Source organism: Thamnophis sirtalis, unplaced genomic scaffold (assembly GCF_051295495.1).
Source record: "Thamnophis sirtalis isolate CommonGarterSnake01/CBP01778 unplaced genomic scaffold, rThaSir2_p1.2 scaffold_2, whole genome shotgun sequence".
NCBI lineage: Eukaryota > Metazoa > Chordata > Lepidosauria > Squamata > Natricidae > Thamnophis > Thamnophis sirtalis.
In genome coordinates this window covers 164,421,520-164,440,501 of record NW_028261382.1, presented here as the reverse complement: position 1 = coordinate 164,440,501, position 18,982 = coordinate 164,421,520, and the positions used below count along the sequence as shown (strand labels likewise).

General features: G+C 37.4%; 1 protein-coding gene across 1 annotated transcript in view; it reads right to left on the bottom strand.

Annotated features, from left to right (window-relative positions):
* CTDP1 (CTD phosphatase 1) overlaps positions 1-17,465 on the bottom strand; it is a 41,313-nt gene extending 23,848 nt beyond the window's left edge. Inside the window, exons 1-5 of the mRNA XM_014069301.2 lie at positions 16,800-17,465; positions 12,525-12,608; positions 11,562-11,655; positions 10,548-10,676; positions 9,899-10,049 (exon numbers count right to left, since the gene is read on the bottom strand). Coding sequence (XP_013924776.2) covers positions 9,899-10,049; positions 10,548-10,676; positions 11,562-11,655; positions 12,525-12,608; positions 16,800-17,116 — 775 coding nt within the window. The 5' untranslated portion in view covers positions 17,117-17,465. The remainder of the gene's footprint in view (positions 1-9,898; positions 10,050-10,547; positions 10,677-11,561; positions 11,656-12,524; positions 12,609-16,799) is intronic.
* Between the last annotated feature and the right edge of the window lie 1,517 nt (positions 17,466-18,982).

The following is an 18,982-nucleotide window of genomic DNA, read 5'->3' as shown; positions in this document are numbered from 1 at the left end:
CACACAGAGAGACAGAGATGGCGGAGGGAGTAGAGAGAGAAGAGATACAGAGAGAGAATTACAGAGAGGGAGGGAGGGAGGAGAGAGACAAAGAGCCACACAAACAGAGAGAGAGAGAGAGAGAGAGAGAGAGAGAGAGAGAGAGAGAGAGAGACAGAGAGAGAGAGAGAGAGAGAAAGGAAGAATTGGTGGCTGTTTTGTTTTTTTCTTTCCTTTTTTTCTTTTTAAAAGAAAGGCACTCTTTCCACTTAGAGCCGGGAGCTTGCTCTTAAACTTCCCAGAAAAAATTTCATTTATTTGTAATTAGAAATAAATATTTCACAATGTATAATTACATATTGTCTTTGTGATTAATCACTATGCTTTAATTATGTTCAATTTATAACAATAAAAATGCACATATCAGATATTTACGATTCATAACAGTAGCAAAATTACAGTTATAGAGTAGCAACGAAAATAATTTTATGGCTGGGGGTCACCACAACATGAGGAACTGTATTAAAGGGTTGCGGTATTAGGAAGGTTGAGAACCACTGATCTAAAGTATCCAAAAATAACTGTGATTGGAACGAATAGATGAAACGGACTGGATCTTATCCAACACAATGTAGTGTAAATGTAATTTTTAAAACAAAGTTCTGTTAGTTCTTTATGATATAAAGAAATGACATTCTACTAAGCCTTGGAATATTAAAACAGATATTATATAAGCAAGCAAAAAGCAATCTAACACTCCCTCAATATCCTATAGATATTTAGATATTTTAAAAAATTAATCTAAAAAAGTGGAATTCAACTCCTGGTGACTGAATCTAGTGTGTCCTTGTTAGCTTTACTGAACTATTTTGCTACTGTCTTCTTCTGGGGTTAAAAAAATATCACAACAGATATTTCTTTGTATTTCTGAAAGACAAAAAAATTGTATATCCCAAAAGAAACATCTGATCATTGTGATATACGATTGCTTGCAGAATTATTTTATTAGACTTATAATTGATATTGTTTAGTCTAACATGTTAGCATATGGCAAAGGAGGGGAAATTGTAATCCTCTTAATTATGGTGAATTACAACTTTCAACAATTCTAGATAATCAGCAAAGTCAATAATGAGTAACCTGGAGACTAACTTAATAATATATGGAGAGTTATAAATATATTATCCTTTTACAGGCATATTTTAACAAAGACATTTCCTTAATATATCCTTCTCTGTTCTCTAGATTATTATGGCATCATACTACTATGAAGATATTTCAGTTATCTGTCTTTAATCATCTATTTTCTATCATTGACTTTATAAACTTATCTAGATGTTCCTTTATTAAAGATCATTCAATATAATGCTTCAGAAGGGTTTTCTAATAAATTACTGAAGTCTCTATATATTAAATATATTGTATATGTTCCATATTAGTCATATATTAAATGATTTCCCATAGCTACTTACAAACAGCAATTTTGTATGAAACTGAAAGCAGAAATGTTTTTTTCTTGACAAATTCTAAGCATTGGGTACATATGTAAAATTTAAAAAACATTACTTCACAGATTTAAAATATGTTTTTGTCAAAGCCGATAAAAGCCATTTGATTTTAATGTAGAACAAAAGTACTTTTAAAAATTAAAACAGCATCTGTTACATACTTTTTAAAAATCATACATTTAGCTGCAAAATGCTGCCATCTAGAGCTTAAATTAGGTATGATCTGCTATACATTTATCTATGAAAAAAAATCAAAAATTATCACAAAATCTAGAGTTGGAAATAACTTTAAGAATATGTTCCAACCTTTTACTCAGTGCAGGATCCAGCAATGCATCTAACATATGACTATCCAGCCTGTTTGAAGACTTCTGGGGAAGGACAGCTCATCACTTCATGTGGCAGCTGTACAAACTGAGAGCTATATGTACATCAGGAGGCTCTTCCTGACGTCTATCCTGAATCTAATTCCTATAACTTTCAATTGGTCTTGCTCACTGGGATAATAGAGAAAAGCTGACTCCACCTATACATAACAAGTCTTTAAAGCCTATTATATCCCTTCAATCATCTCTTCTAAAGACCAAAGATGACCAACATCCTTTAATGTTTCTCATAGGGCTTGATTTCCAGACCCTGCACTGTTTTCTTTAAACTTGTTCCAGTATGTTACTGTTCTTTTTGAATACAATATTCCAAGAGGGGTTTGGACCAGGCAGAGTAGAATGAAATAGTGGCCCTTTGATCTGGACTCTATGCCCATTAAAACATGCCAAGATAGCATTTGCCTTTTTAGTAGCAACAGCAATAGCAGACTTATATACCGCTTCGCGTTGGTATATTTAATTATTTAATTAAATTATTTAAAATAGTTAAAAATTGTTTTAATTTTTGTCATTCACATTCAGTCCATTGGATGTTCCTGTCAATCGGAAATTAGAAATAAAATGTAAATACGCATGCTGTAGGGGGCAGGAGAAGAAGCCAAGTCAGGTCTGGCTGTGTGCAATCACTGTTTCCTCCTTCAGTCACCTGATGAGAGAAAGTACTTTTCTGTATCTGTGTGGTACTCATCCTTTGCCTGAAGCAATCTGTGATGGAGTTTGAGGACATAAAATCAGGTTACATTGATTTGGCCCTCCATGAGAGTTTCAGTTTCTCAGTAGCCCCCTAGGAAAATTAATTGCCCACCTCTGGGATAGAGGGATACTACTCATTTTGTGGTAGTACTGATTAAAAACCATAAACTCCATAGATTTCACAGATGTTGTAACAGCTGATGGCTTAGAAGAGTGTTTTTAATCAAATTACTTTTTGCAAGACATTATCCATCCTGATTAAGTGACATGCACAGAAAGCTGATTAGACCTAGGGATGGCCTACTAACGCTCAAAGAATGGGTTACACTACACTATAGATATCTTCAAAACTATCTGCAGCAGTCAAGCCAAAATCTTCTCAGAAGCTGCCTAGAATACCCAAATTTCAAGAATTGAGAAGGGTTGAAGCCAGGAAGCATTATTGAAAATTAATGGCAGACATATTCTAGAACTTTCAGAAGTTAGTGAAATTGTACTTTTTCAGAACACTTCTGGTGAATAATTGGGTACCACTCAGACCTAGTCCTTTCCAACTGTTATTCTGTTCTGTTTGATCTTATTAACCAGATATTACTGTATCTGATAACTGGGAGAACAATGGAGAAACTGAATGGTCCCTTGGAGAACAATGAAGAAACTGAATAGTCACTTGGAGAAGGCAAAATTGCTGGCCCTAGGCCCCAAGTGATAATGAGAGTGGTGGGGCTAGGTGCCAGCAAAAGCCATGGATCCTTCCTAGAAGCTCTGGAGATCTGAAGGCTTGAAACACCTATCCAATTATCATTAGCAGCCTTAAGGACATATACTGAGAAGTTATATAGCCGTGATGGCCAATCTACGGCACGCACGCCACAGATGGCACACAGAGCTCTCTCTGTGGGCGCACTAGCTGCTGCCCCAGCCCAGCTCCACCGTGCATGCCTCCCGACGGCCAGCTGGTCTTCGGGTCTCTGTCATGCCTGCATGTGCGGGGGGCAGGGCGCATGTGCAAGGGGCGCTTGCATTGCACTTTGGGGGGTTGCGTGTGTCTCCCACACCCAATTATGGGCTTGGAAGGCCTCCAGCATCAACCTGGAAGCCAAAATGGGGTGCAGGTGGGGGGGGCACATGCACGGGGGGGGCAAGCAGGCATGCGCAGTGGGTGGGGCATAGGCATGCGCAGTGGATGGGGCACAGCGCATATGTGGGGCATTCATTTTGGGGTTGCATACAGCACACACATTCATGCACACATGCGCTTTGGGCACTCGGCACCAAAAGGTTAGCCATCAGTGTTCTATGGTATGAGAGGCTGGATAATCTGGAATAATAGAAAAACGTGGCAGATTTGTTTCTCTTGATGAGAATAAAGCCTCAATTAAAGCTTTAAGCTAAAAAAAAAGAATTGGAAGTAGGAATGAGAAAGGGATGAGGATGGTTGGTTGAGCGAGTGAGAGATGCTAGCATATATACTTGGGAAGATTTAAAATTGATCATAGGCAGATCCTAAATAGCTCAATCTGTAAGCCCCTTAATAATACTGTAGTTAATTAATAAAAGTTTGCAAGGCTTTGCCAGACAGGTCTTGTCAGATTTACCTTATCTCACACAGATATAATGTATCTTCATTTCAATCCAGGTGGTCCTCACTTAGTGACTACTCGTTCAACGACCATTTAAAGTTACAATGGTGCTGAACAAGTGGTACTTACAACTGATTCTGAAGTTATAGTCAGTGTCTCTCCAGTCAGGAGATTGTGATTCAGGTGGTTGGCAGCTGCTTCATGATTACAACTTTGCAGTGTTCCACAGTCACGTGATTGCCATTTGCGACCTTCACTGACAGTTCCTGATAAGCAAAGTCAGCAGGGAAGCTGGCCGGAGGTTGCAAATGAGAACCACATGAAATTGCACTTAACAGTATGTAATTTGTACATTGCATTTAACAATGACAATTGAATATAGTGCAACTGCCATGCCAAAATGGTGCAGTTATGTGACACTGAGTTTGACAACCACATTACTTAGCAATGGAAATTCCCAGTTACCATCAATAACAGAGGACTATTTGTATAAAATATTTGACAAAATGCCCCATGACACTCTCTTTGGCAATTATGTGTGAATTGAAATAGTGGGACAAGTAGGTATCTGGTTGGCTCAAAAATTGGATTCAAAGAGTGCTCATCAATGGCTCTTCATAAAACTGAAAAAAACTGATAAATGCCACAAAGCTCAATCCTAGTCCTCTTGTTTTTGGGTAAAGAAGCTGAAAGAATGCTTATCAAATTGCAGAGAACACAAAATTGGATCTGATGTTTTTATGATATGCAAACAGAGTTTAAAAGAATCCTGATAAGTTAGAAAATATGTTGAAACTAACAGAATGAAATTTAATGAAGTAGAAACTTTTTAAAAAAAGTTTTAAAAAATTAAACACATAGAACAAGATAGGAGATACCTGGCTTGATAACAGAACCTATGAAAAAGATCTTAGAATAATAACTGATTAGTGTGATGAGGTCAGGAAAGAGACAAATGAATCAACATAAATACATAGGTTACAAGACATAGAAAGTAATCATCTTCAGCATTTGGTCCACTTCTGGCTTCACTGAAACAGATTCCAAGTAGGAAAACTGTTGCAGAAGGTGAAAAATGATAACTAAACCCCGTGAAAAATTGGATGAGCTGGATATAATTATCCTGAAGAGAAGGAAGATTAGAGAGATGCACAATAGCATTCTTATGAAACTATATCAGAAGGAAAACCAAAAAAAGTTTCATTTTGAGTATGTGCCTAGGAACAATGCATTTACGTTACTAGACAGATCCCAAATGAATGTTAGGAAAAAACCCCACTAACAGTAGTTCCATAGTGGAAGCAGTTAACAAACATGGCAGACTTCCTTCTTCAGTGGATGTGTTTGAGGACCATTTGTTGCTGATGATGAATTTGGATCTCTGCATTGAGAATGAATCAAAGCTTCAAATGGCCTCTCTCAACTTTATAGCATTATGATTCTAAAAAGTAGTATCATATTTAGCAGAGAATCATACAGACATAACAGGTGTCAGGCCTGTAGCCGGTTCCTTTTGGGATCTTTGGCCTGCCACACTCTCTATTATTTTACTATGCTTTTTCATTAGTGGGGAATTGGGAGGGGGAATAGTAAGTAGTAAAATGTGTTGTTGTCAAAATAAAAAATTCCTTCCTAGAAGCCCAAGGTCATCTTTTGTCTCTGCACTTCTAAGTCTGACTGGAACTGGATGGGTGGAACTGCCAGCGTGGCAGTGGAAGATTGGACCATGAGAGGGACTTGTGGGTGTGGGGGCAAGATCATGAACTTTCAACTGGGTAGAGAAACTCAGGACGCTCAGATTTGGGTTTCCACAGATGTGCCAACATGCCTCTCTTAATAAATTGGAAGTTTGAGGAAAGTTCTGCCTTGGACTCTGATTTAATTTTGGATGATATTTGGAACTGACAGCAGGCTTGATATGAAAGGTGGTAAGGAAAGGGGCAAAAGCTACATAAGCACATAAAATATACAGATAATCCTTGACTTGTGACCACACTTGAGCCTGACAATTATATTCAGAAGTTCTGATGGTTGTAAAGTGGATCATTACATGACCAAATCAATTTTACAATCTGAATAAGGCAGTCATAAAGTGAATTAATGTGATCATTAAAGAAATGGCATAGTCGTTAAATGAACCCATTGTTCATTATGGGCCAGGTAGATTTGTATATAAATAATCTGATTTTCTTCTAAAACATGATTTTCAAATCAATTGGCAGAGCTTACAATAATATAATATTACAGTCAATTGTCAATACTATTTATACATAAACATAGAATAATTATTTTATGCTAAAAACAGCATTAAAAAAATTTGGCACAATATCTTATCTGATCTAAATGGGATTTGTAAGGGTAAACATATCCAATAATACTAAATTGACTGGAGAAGAAAGAAACATGATTGCTTTTTTCTACTAATTAATTCAGGATATTGGTTTAAGAAAACAAATAGCCTATTCTATTCTTTTTCTTATAATCGTATTGGTTTACAGTATGGATAAGAAAACTTTTTCAGTCTGTCCTTGTGCTCTGTCTTGGAGTCTGTAGGATCATAGTTACAAGACACTATGACAACACTGGAATGGAGAGTGCTGACATTTCTAGCCCTATTTTATTATGTTATGGATGGGGCTCCTGGAAGCGCATACTGTTTGGCCACCCTGCGCTCCACTGTCTATTCTTGCTTCCCCTGTGTCATCTCCAGTTTCACCGTCTTCCTTCTCCTGCTGCTGACCTCGCAAAGGTCCACTTTATCAATAATGGAAGATGGTAATGCTGAAATGGGGGGGGGGGGAGGTGGTGGAGAGATGTAGGAGTAAATAATTCACAGGTCTGTGACTAAAAAGCTGTTTGATTATTTTCATCTAATTTCCATGTATTGTGGTCTGCTGAAAACAAATAAAATATTGAAAAAACTCCTATACGTCATGATTTGCCACAACATGCAAAATTGTCTTCAAATTTATCATTTTTTTTAAAAAAATGGTATTTTTTAATATTATTGGTTTTTAACCAAATTTAAAGTCCAAATTACTATTAATTAATTTACATAAGTGCATTTAAGATATAAAATGCCAAAAAAACCTTAAAGGGTTTGTCCGAGTTATGTAAAAAAAAAATAGCACTGTAAATTTGATGGTCAGCAATATATACATAAGTTAAGCAAGTTTTAAGTCTGAGCTTCTAATGGTAGAAGGGGTTAATCTTTCCTGAAGAATCCAGTGGGAGGGAGACACAGCGCAGATAGCAGCATCTCCGATCGGTGCAGGGGGCGTGGCCAGCACTGTGACGTCTCGTGTATAGACACAGAGCTGCTCTCTCCTGTATGCCACACTTGTGCACGAATCATCATCAGGTTCTTGGTTCTAGGCTGTTCACACTTTTTCATCACAATTCATGTTAGCTCATCATTCTTCAACCGTTATGTTATGGCTCCGCGAAAGTGTATTTCATATTCTAGTTTCTGTTTCATCTGTGGTGAATATACAGTGTTGAAGCAACAGCAGAATATTACAGACTTTGTGAAAAAAGTATACTTTGCATACTTTGGACTAAAAATTGGAGATCAAGATAAAGTTTGGGTGCCTCATAAAGTGAGCAACCGGTGTGTTGAGGACCTCCAAAACTGGTTCAAGGGTAAGAAAAAATCTTTCTGTTATGGGATTCCTATGGTATGGCGAGAGCAAAAGAACCATAGTGATGACTGTTACTTTTGTTCATGTGATGTGAAAGGGTTTAATTCCAAATGGAAGCATTCCATTTCATACCCCAATCTTCACTCAGCAATTCATCCCATCCGCCATGGCACAGATATACCAGTACCCAAGCCCCTGCTACCTTGGAAGAGATACCTAGCTCCGATGAAGGTGAAGTCATACCTGAACCAGATGACGAATCAAATGCTGACTTTGAAGATGATACAAGACCAAAATTGTTTTCTCAGGAGGAGATGAATGATTTGGTAAAAGACTTGAATCTTCCCAAAGATGCCGCTGAGTTACTTGGATAAAGGCTGAAAAGCAGGAATTTATATTTGCCAGAAGTGTCATCTTCATGGTTCAGACATCGTGAAAAGGAGTTTGTTCCTTACTTTGCCCAGGAAGACAAGTTGGTTTATTGCATCGATGTCAAAGGTCTGATGGGTCAATTTAAAATCCAATATGATTCAGAGCAATGGTGTCTTTTTATAGATTCTTCAAAAAGAAGTCCCAAAGCAGTTTTACTCCACAACGGTTTTTACGCTTCCATACCTGTAGGTCATCCCATACACTTGAAGGAAACCTACGAGAATTTGGAATTGGTTCTTCGTAAACTTAAATATGAAGACCATGGTTGGCAAGTGTGTGGGGACTTGAAGGTCTTGTGCATGCTGCTCGGGCAACAAGCTGGGTATACCAAATACCCTTGTTTTCTATGTCTATGGGACAGTCGAGACCAACAAAATCACTGGACCAAGAAGAGTTGGTAGCCGAGGGTGCCAACAGTCGGTGAAAAAAATGTCCTCCGAGAAACTTTGGTACCGTCTCATAAAGTTCTTCTACCACCTCTCCACATAAAATTGGGATTGATGAAGCAATTCGTAAAATCACTTCCGAGATGGAGAATGCTTCAAATATTTGGTCACCAAGTTTCCATGCCTGTCGGAGGCAAAATTGAAGGAAGGTGTGTTGTTCGTCGGACCAGATATTAGAAGGCTTATAGTTGATCAAGAGTTTGTCAATACCATGACGGATCCTCAAAAAGAAGGGTGAATTGCATTTAAAGAAGTCATACAGAAATTTTTAGGCAATAACAAAGATCCTCACTACAAAAAGATTGTCGGAAGAATGCTGAAAGCATTTCAAGCTTTAGGTTGCTGATGAGTTTGAAAGTGCGTTTCCTCCAGTCCCACCTTGACTACTTTCCTGAAAATTTGGGAGCTGTGAGGGACGAACAAGGTGAACGATTCCACCAAGACATTAGAGAGATGGAAAGGAGATATCAGGGAAAATGGAGCATTACAATGATAACAGACTACTGTTGGATGCTTCAGAGAGACATTCCAGATGCATAAATGCACCAAGAGGAGTCTCACAAGGAAGAAGAATTGAGTTTAGTGTGTGTAGGTGAGCTCATTTCAGTTCAAAAAAGGATTTTCATGAAAATATTGTAATAAAACTTTAATTTTATAAGTCTATTTCCATTTATTTTGAGGTATTGCCTTATTTAACATAGTTACCTAAATTGTCTGGAAATGTGATGTCCTATGACAAAATGGAGGTAATTTTCGGATTCCGCGCACCAAAAAAACATAGATTACGTGGACTAACCAAAACAGCTCTCAAATTTTTTTGGGGCACACCTGTGTAATGGCAATAGTATGCTATGTGGCCAAAAAAGGCAAAGGTATGAGGGGCTTTAGTGGTGGGGGGAGTTGAAATGGAGGTGAGTAGAGCAGAGCAGGAGAAGTATGAGGATCTAATCCAATACCTGGATTACTGGAATTACTATTGCTAAGTGATGTAGCCATGTGATGTTTTGCCTAACAACTGCATAGCTGAGTGACAGAAACTTTGATCCCAATTGGATCATTAAGCAAAGGCTACCTGCATAGGATTGTTAAAAATGAGTACATAACTGAAATACTAATATTTTTAGGTTTCAGAAGCATTATAATTAAGGCTTTGATGCAAATAGATTTGAAAATATATTGGAAAAGAACCTTACAATTATGGAGTATCTATTAATGCAGAATACTACTTACCTGCAATAGTGTGTGCATAAAGCCGGCTCCCAAATGTGAAAACATGCAGCTCATACAACTTGGCAATTTTTTCTAGGAATTCTTTACAATGAGGTCGCAATCGTGTATGGAGCATAGGTTCGCCTCGACCTAACTGATAATGAAATATTCCCTAAGGGAGAGAAAGATCCATAGTAAGACCTTAAGACATTATGTCATATATATGGATATTCATATATATGAGTAATGAGGAAAAATCTGCATGCTCCAAAAGAAAACCATGGCTGCATTCCAAAGAAATTAGGATATGGTAGAGTCAGACTCCATAGACACAGTATGATGCCCCCCCCCCATAGAAATTACTGTACTACTATAGAAAACTATAGTATTCTACTACTATGCTAAGTTCAATAGTTATGCATCATATGAGTCAGAAAGTGTTTAGAAGAAAATGGCAACTTTAATATAATTTATATAATAAATCTTCTTTGGGGTCAAACTTTGATATACTCTCTGTATCTACCTATATATGCCATATCTACCTGTCTGTCTGCCCATCCATCATGACCATTAAAAAAATTACCTCATACAAATCAGTTTCACTTTAAAATATTATTTAAAATGATTTTATACTTATTATAGAGATTAGTAATTAATAAAGTTGCTTTACTCTGTTAGACATCTGTGGACAGTGTTGCTCTGTGGTGTGAATCAATGTCTGATCCAAATCTACCATTAGCACCAGTTTTCGATTTCGGCGTAGCCTTTCCTGATCTTCTCTTCCCAACTGTTCAGCTTGCTAAAATAAATATATATATTATATTAAATGCAAATGCAAACACCATAGGCTCAAAAGAAAATAAATATCATTATATTTATTTTTCCTTTTTAATGAGGAACCTGGAATTCTGAGAGTAGCAGTGTTTCAGGTTCAAGCCTATTAAAACTTACCTATTTATTCAAAACATTTAATTTTGAAATTGTCTAGCAATATGGTTTTATTTTTATTCACAGCAAGTAGCAGATGCTTGTGAAGAAGTGGAATAGAATGTTTTCCTACATAACTGTTTTGTACTGTGAGAAAGAGTGGTGTACAATTAAATTCTGCTTATTTGTTATTCCATTGATGCATAAATAACTGGTCATACTATGTATAATGCAAAAAATATTTTACAGAATATAATTAAACGTGTTTTTATTATCATTCCTGAAAACATATGCCAGGGATGGATACTGTATTCCAAATTTAGTATATTAAGCTGAATGTATAAAGTATAGATATAATACCTCAGAGATAAGTCCCACAATTATATCCCACCAAATACAATGGGAAAAGAGAGGATCAGAATACGATTAGTGTATTTTTTCTTCTTCAAAAGAAAACATACATATAATAAACATGGGTAACAGATAATAACAGCAGAAGGCCATTTTCCTGTTTTGGGAATTTACATTATTTATATACCATCTTCTTATTTAATACTGACACTTAAAATAGGCAACTGTTCCATCATCAAAAGCTGATTTTTTAAAGATAACTCATGAAAGGGTTTCTGAAATTGAATTGCTTTAAATTCCAATACTTGCTAAGATGGACACCATATGCATTATGAAGAAATATCTCTAATGAAATTTGATGAACTCTGGTTTTCTCCCAAAAACAGAGGAGGAACAGTATACTTGCCTCAGAGCTAACCATTAATTCTGGGACACTATGAACCATTGATACAGTTGCTGTGGAAACGGGCATGTTTTGTTTTCCATTCTTGCTTTGTAACCTAATAATTGAGGGAAAGGGAACAAAGAATATTGAACGAATTGATAAATTGTCAAAAGGTAAAGGGCTAACCAACTTACTGTGCTATGAATTTTCACAACCATCTCACACATTATATGTGTCATATAGTCTTTGGTGTGCACAAGTAAACACTGTGCTTAATTGCCAGGTAACATCATAACATCCCCCCACCCCACCCAAGAAATTGTGAGTTCTAGTCCTGCCTTAGGCATGAAATCTGGTTGGGTAACTTTAGGCTAGTCACGCTCTCCCAGCACAACTCACCTCACAGGGCTGTTGTGGGGAAAACAGGAGGAGGAAGGAATATTAGGAATGTTCACCACCTTGAGTTATTTATAAAAACAAGATTTTTTTTAAAACATAAAAAATTATACTTTGAGAACCTGACAAACAGCATACTTCAAGCACTTCACTCAAGGTTTATTCAAAGAGTAAGCAAAAAACACAAGGTCTTTTGCAAAATGGGATTTCTGGCTCTTTTTATATATTATACAACTTTTAAAATTTATTCTGGACAATCTCATTAAAAATCAAGATTTAGACTGCATATGCCACATGCTTCAGGGGGGACTTGAGACTGGTAGAAATAGCATCCAATAGCATCACCTTTTGTAACCTCCTAACAAACAAAGTCAATGGAGAAAACAGATTCACTTAATAATTGTGTTACAACCACAGTGACTGATTTAACAACTGTGGCAAGAAAGGTCATAAATTAGGGCAAAACTCAATAGCTCACTTAGCAAATAAATTTTGGGCTCAATTCTGGTCGTAAATTGAGGTTTCTGTAATCCTCAATTTTAGTCCTATATAATTAAGAGAAATCCAGCTCCATACAATAGTACTTACTGTGTCAAATCTTGACCACATTCTGCACATAAACCTTTCATAACAACAGGATGGCTACATGCTTCTAGCCTTAGCAGAACACCTCTGAAAAGCAATAAAGAATCAGATTTAAGAAAAAAACGGACTTGATAAAATTTCAGTTTCCATCAAAACTAAGTTGTGTAAATTATATACAATCTCTGTAAACAAGACACTAAATACATAATATATATTATTTATGTTTACATGTTATATTATTTTACACAAGAAATATTTCTTTAATTTTTCAGCCACCAAAATATAATTTTTCAAACAAGGGACCTCTATGACCGATTGTGAATGAGTAACAGATAAGAAAAACTTCAGTAATAATATTCTTATTATTTTATTTTGTTTATATAGAGATTTTGAATATAGTCTTTATATGGGGAAAATAAAGACTATAATAAGAATAAATTTTTACATATGCCCTACATAGGGCATATGTAGTTGCATATGTGATTACTGATTATCAATATTTAGAAGCTTTTTAAACATGCCTTCATAATATTCAGCTTATTTTGGTATATGAACTTGGCTGAAGTGAATATTAAAAATCCACTGTCACAAAAAAAATCTTGAAGAAAAAGTTGGTTAAACCTTCACTTTGATGATGTACTAAATTACATGGATCCAAGATCCACAAAACCTATCTTAGATTCTTAGGGCCAGCTTGCAGATTTTCTTCAAATATCTGGTGAATACTGATGTTTCATGAACATAGATTAAGAGATACTGGAATAAGATACACATCAGCCTGGACTTCATTACTGATTTTATAACAAGCAAACATTACTTGTACACAACCATGAATAAAATAGTATATGATAATTTCACAAGTCTACTAGAGTCAACATTGCCACAACCCTCTGTAACAATTCTTTTTACAAGCTAATGTTATAAAATTGATTAAATTTTTAAACTACCACATACAAAACATATAATGGGAAAATAGGTCATATACAATAATGACACAGTCTCACCTCAGCGTACAAGTTTTCAAGGGTTGTTTTCTTTTTATATAAATTGTTATCAGCATTTTTATTGCATACAATCTTCTAAGGGCAAATGCATTTATTTTTTTATGACATCTTTGTAGATAGCATTTTAATGTCAAATTATGGCTGGTCTGCAAATACACCATTTACATTGCAAATATAAAATACCCCAAACTCTGTTTATAACTTCCAACATTAAATAAAAAAAATTTTTAAACTACCAAAATCCTGAGAATTGTTTGTGCTACATCTTGTGAGAGGATTTAATTATTTATCAAATTTATATATCATTTTAATCTAGTGGTCACTGGTTGAATTAGAAATTTTTAATGATTTAAAGAAATTATGGGGAAAATTCCAAATGTAGAAAGGGTGGGTGACACCTGATCCAACATCATTAATATCATGGGAGAATAAAGCTGAATTTCCTTCACTTCTAATGTGCTGTTTACTTAATTATCCCAAGTAAAGAAAAATATTTCAATGTTATGTTTCTTCATGATGTAGGCTCTTCATATTTATATATAAAAGATTCTTGACAAAAATGTCCCTGGAAGCAAAATACCCACAACATTTTCAATTGTTTTACTAGAACAAATAGAAAAACTACAATCTGAAAACAATGGGAAAACCCTTTCCCATAGTTTCAGATGAAAGGGAATTATATTTGTTGGTTTGAAAGAAGAGTACAGTGTTAGTATGATCAAAAACTTTGCTTTATTCAAAATATGGATTGCATAGAAAATTGTGTTTCTACTGAAGCCAATATGAGTTCATTTTTCATTTTGTTTCATTTTTCTTCAGATCTCCTGCTGAATGCATAAAGAATGGAAAGAGGAAAGGATGGAGCTGTTAATACAGGCCCATTCTCTCCTCACATTGAGACCCTGAAATATTCAAACAAACGAATAGTCTCTTAAACCATTAAGTGGAGCTGCAAGAAAGTAAATATCCAAGAGTATGCTAGTCATATTCAATACAACTATCAATTGCATTTAATATAATCTGGGTGTGACAGTCAGAGCCAATACTACTGTATAATTCAGTAATATGACACCTAGAGTGAATAAGGTGAAATTAAACAAGATTTAAGAAGAACTCATGGTTGAACAAGAGTCCTGCTGTAACTGTTCCTATAAAAACACCTGTCCCTAACTCCAATCAATAACATTTTCCTTAATTAAAACAAAGGTAAAAGCACTAGTAATTTGCACAGCTTATAGTAAGATAGATAGCAAGAAAATTACTATATCTTTCATTAAAAATAGCCAAGGAAACCACACATGTATGTCCCTAAAATATCAAGAATCAAGCATTTAATATGTAATTCTGGAAGGCAAAGTTAACAGGGAAAGCTATTATTTTGCAGCAATCTGCCTGCTCTTTCAAATGTACAAAAAGAAGAAAAGATTTCTACTGTTTGGAGCAACTTGGATTTCAGAACCTCAAATTATCTATTATTATCCACTTAAGTTGCTATACTAAATATAGGTAGGGAGCTGTAATCAATCAAAAGACATCTGGCAACTTCTGGATGCAACCATATTCCATATTAACAACATGACTGTACTCAAGAATACTTTTCATTCCAGTTTTGATTATGAGTATACAATGTAAAACAGCATGCTAATTTAATCCTTCCTTAGGAAAGTGCATATGTAACATATTTATCTTTGTTTTAAGATTATTGAGATATACTTCCTTTGGACTAGTTTCTAGTCTAGACTATGACAGATGATTTGGTCTGGGTTGTTAAGGCACCCAGATTAGAAAATGTTCTAATTTCTTTTTAGGTATAATTCAAACGTAAATAAAAATACACATTTTGAGTTTTACAGAGTTCCAAACCGTACACTGAGGTTTATGGATAATATTATTTTTCATGAAGTTATATTTAATTAAATGAATTCTCTGCACTGGAAACATCTTTTGAAGATATTTTTTTCCATTAAGAAATGCCTTTTCACTGAAAAATTGTTATAAAGTCAATACATTATAGTTATTTTTTAAAAATTCAGTTTTCTGCAATACTGTTTATTTGCAATATATCTGCTAGCTGCATTCTTTCATCTTTCTCTCTGAATGGATCTGAGTAATATATGCTATTCTGAAAGTTTTCTGAGAATAGGGTTATTTGGCATTGCAAATAAATATAGTAAAATAAAAAAGAATTGGTATTTCACACTGTTCAGTGTTCTCTTCATCTGAAAGCACTGGATCTAGAAAGCAGTTGTGCAACTTAACAGATCTTCCACATCTTCAAATTTGAAAATATCTGAAATATTTTCTAATCTCTAGTTAGCCAGTGTAATTATTTCTAAGTTTTTCGATTTAATCAGATGGGCATAAAACATTAACTTATTAAAATCTACCAGGGCATCAGAGATGATCACACACTACTGTCACGAAAAAGTTTAAGAATTAATGGCAATCATCCATTCTTCTGAACTAGGTAATTCAAACTATCTGCTAATGATCCTCCAGTGTCTGTCTCTATTGGCTTCTTATAGCATCTCCCCATTAACAGTTACAGAACTGATACTGAATGAAAGCTTACAGTCATCACCTATAATCAAAATGTAAACACAAGGAAAATCGATGAAGGGACAGGGTTCGAGTCCTTGATTTTACTTTCATCTTTCCGAATCCTTAGGCTTTGCTTTCAATTAGTCACTCCTCCCACTTCCCCCCCCCCTAAAAGGGGAGGGGGGGAAATCCAAGAGACTGAATAAAAATAAAGTCCAATTCATCCAGCGCTCTCTCATAAGAGGCAGACTGCGGTTTTTCCTTGCGCTGCCCGCAGGATCCCGCCTCCCCCCCCCCCACTTGACGCAGCGTCAGGTGCTTATATAGGCTATCTGAGGCAGGTTGGCAGGCTTTTCTGAGGAGCCGTCGCCTCGGCCAGTTCTCCGGCAACCTAGGCCTGCAAAACCTCCCCTCACGATGGCGGCGTCGGATGGCGACCGGGGAGGGAAGAAAGAAAAAGGAGCGGGGCCTCGGCTGTCACCGGAGCCGCAGCGCTAGAGGGCGGGGAAGGGACGGCCTGCCCCTCGCGCGCTTTCCCCAACCTCCTCATCTTTCACCGCGCTGGAAGAACAAGCAGAGCGAGCGAGTCGCCTAGCCCCGCCGCCATCTCTCCAGGAAGCACCCAACCACCCACCCAGAAAGCCGAAACTTGAGGGGTCCGAGTCCCGGGGATCAGAGGCGGCGCCCTCAGGGATCGGCCCACCCGCTCAGATCGTCGTCGTCCTTTCCTTACCCCGGGGGAATGACTTGTCCCGGCTGGGCGCGCAGCTCTCGTACGATTCCCGGGCGCTCGGCTTTGACCTTTCGCTCGGCCGCCCGTTGCAGGCCGGGCTCGATAAGCGACGCGCCCGGTCGCGCTGGGATCTGGATAGGCGCGCAGACCGCCAAGACCGAGCCGATTTTCACTGCCGCTCCGGTCGCTACTTTCCATTCGAGCAGCCGCAGCGGCTGCGGGCCAGGAACGAGGATTTCTGTCACTTCAGACGCGGCGTCCGTAACGGCGTCCGCGGCGTCTCCACAGACCGAGGCGGTTGCCCCGGGTTCCTCCATGGCCTCGGCCACTGGGGGTTCGTCCCAGGCCGGGCCCGTCGAAGGGCAGGTCGCTATGGCAACGGCGGCGCCTCTATCGGTTGAATTGGAAGAATCGAACGCAAAACGTTATCTTTTACCCTCCCCCACAACCAACTACCACCTTCAGGAAAAAAAAAATAACAACAAGAAGTAGTCACGAGCAGCGCCAAACGAGCGCGAGGTCAATATTCCGATGCGCAGGCGCGAGACAGCCTTTTCTCGCGCCCGGACAAGCTTAAAGGGACAGACGCTGAATTCGAGCAAGTCATGGAGCAAGCTCAACAGAACAGGCTCTTGTTTCGTTCCCACCTCTGACGTAGCCGCTTGAGCCACGCCCATTTTCCTTCTTTTATGCCTTGTTAGTCTCCGCGGTGACGCAGGTGCGCGCTTACTGTACTTGCCAGCCCCTCCGCGTGGACTGCATAACAGTGTCATGTTTTTCGCCTCCTCAAGAGGAATTGTGGGACGAGAACTTGCAAAGGTTTTTTTTTTCCCTTCTGCAGCTACAAGTTCCAGCATGCATTTTTTCTGGCGGGTTTGAGCATGCGCACCAGACTGGTCAAGAAAAAGCCGCTCAATAGCTGGATGGGTTTTAAGATTATCGAAGTTACTAAACAATTCATCTTCAGACGTTAGTCATATCCAGCGCCCTCAAACCATGATTTACATTCTGCATTTAAAAATATATATAGGAAATAATTTAATTTTTTTTACCCCCAAAAATATTTTACCCAAATTCTGCAAATTCTCGGAGAAAAAACCGAGATCTCTTTAACATTTGGCGTTTCCACGCTGTTGATATGGAGGGGGCAGAAACCGAAATATACCTGCCCAACTTTGCAGGGAGTATTGGAATGACTTAAAACAATATTTTAAAGTGAACGGTACAAAAATGCAACCAAAGTTACTGAAAAATGTAGATAAAAATAATATTGCTTATTCCAACTTTAGAACTTGGAGCCATCCATTACATCCAGAGAAAGCTTATTACAGAGGAACGTATTAAAATAGGCTGCTTGTGATTTATAGTTACAGCAACAGTGATGAGTTTGATGAAGAAGTGGCCATCATTAATTTGTGGAACTTGGCACTGGCAAGTGTGATGGCCATCAATTACACATAGTCCTCCGCTTAAAACAGTTTAGTGACTGAAGTTACAAAGGCACTGAAAAAAGTGACATGACTATTTTTCACACTTACACTGTTGCGCATCTCCATGGTCAAATGATTTAAATTCAGATGCTTAACAACTGACTCACATTTATGAGGCTTGCAGTGTCCCGGGGCCATATCATCCCCTTTTGTGACCTGACAAACAAAGTCAATGGGGAAACCAGATTCACTTAACTGTGTTACTAATTTAACAACTGCAATGATTCACTTAACAAATGTGGCAAGAAAAGTCATAAAATGAGGCAAAACTTGCTTAACAAATTTCTCACTTAGCAGCATACATTTTGGGCTCAATTGCGGTCTTAGGTTGAGGACTATCTGTACACAATTTTAAATGGAGACTGGAGGATCAAGTTAGCCATGCACATTTGTCTGAATATCAATTTACTATCTGCAGACTTTAAAATATTAACTGGAGAACAATTTGGAGGAGAATTGTCATTTCCCCATCTATGGAAAGTTTTTTTAAAAATTCCTTATGTTGGTAAATACGCGATAAAAAGTGCTGAATTTCATAGCTATTTCATCCTCGATGTGTTTTTTGTATAGCATTATGTAACCCAGTCATTCCTCAATATTGTGTGTGTGAAGGATGTAGAGAAAGCTATGGCTGACCAAATTGTCTCTTAATACCCAAAATATATTTGATCTGATGTGACAATGCTCTTTGCA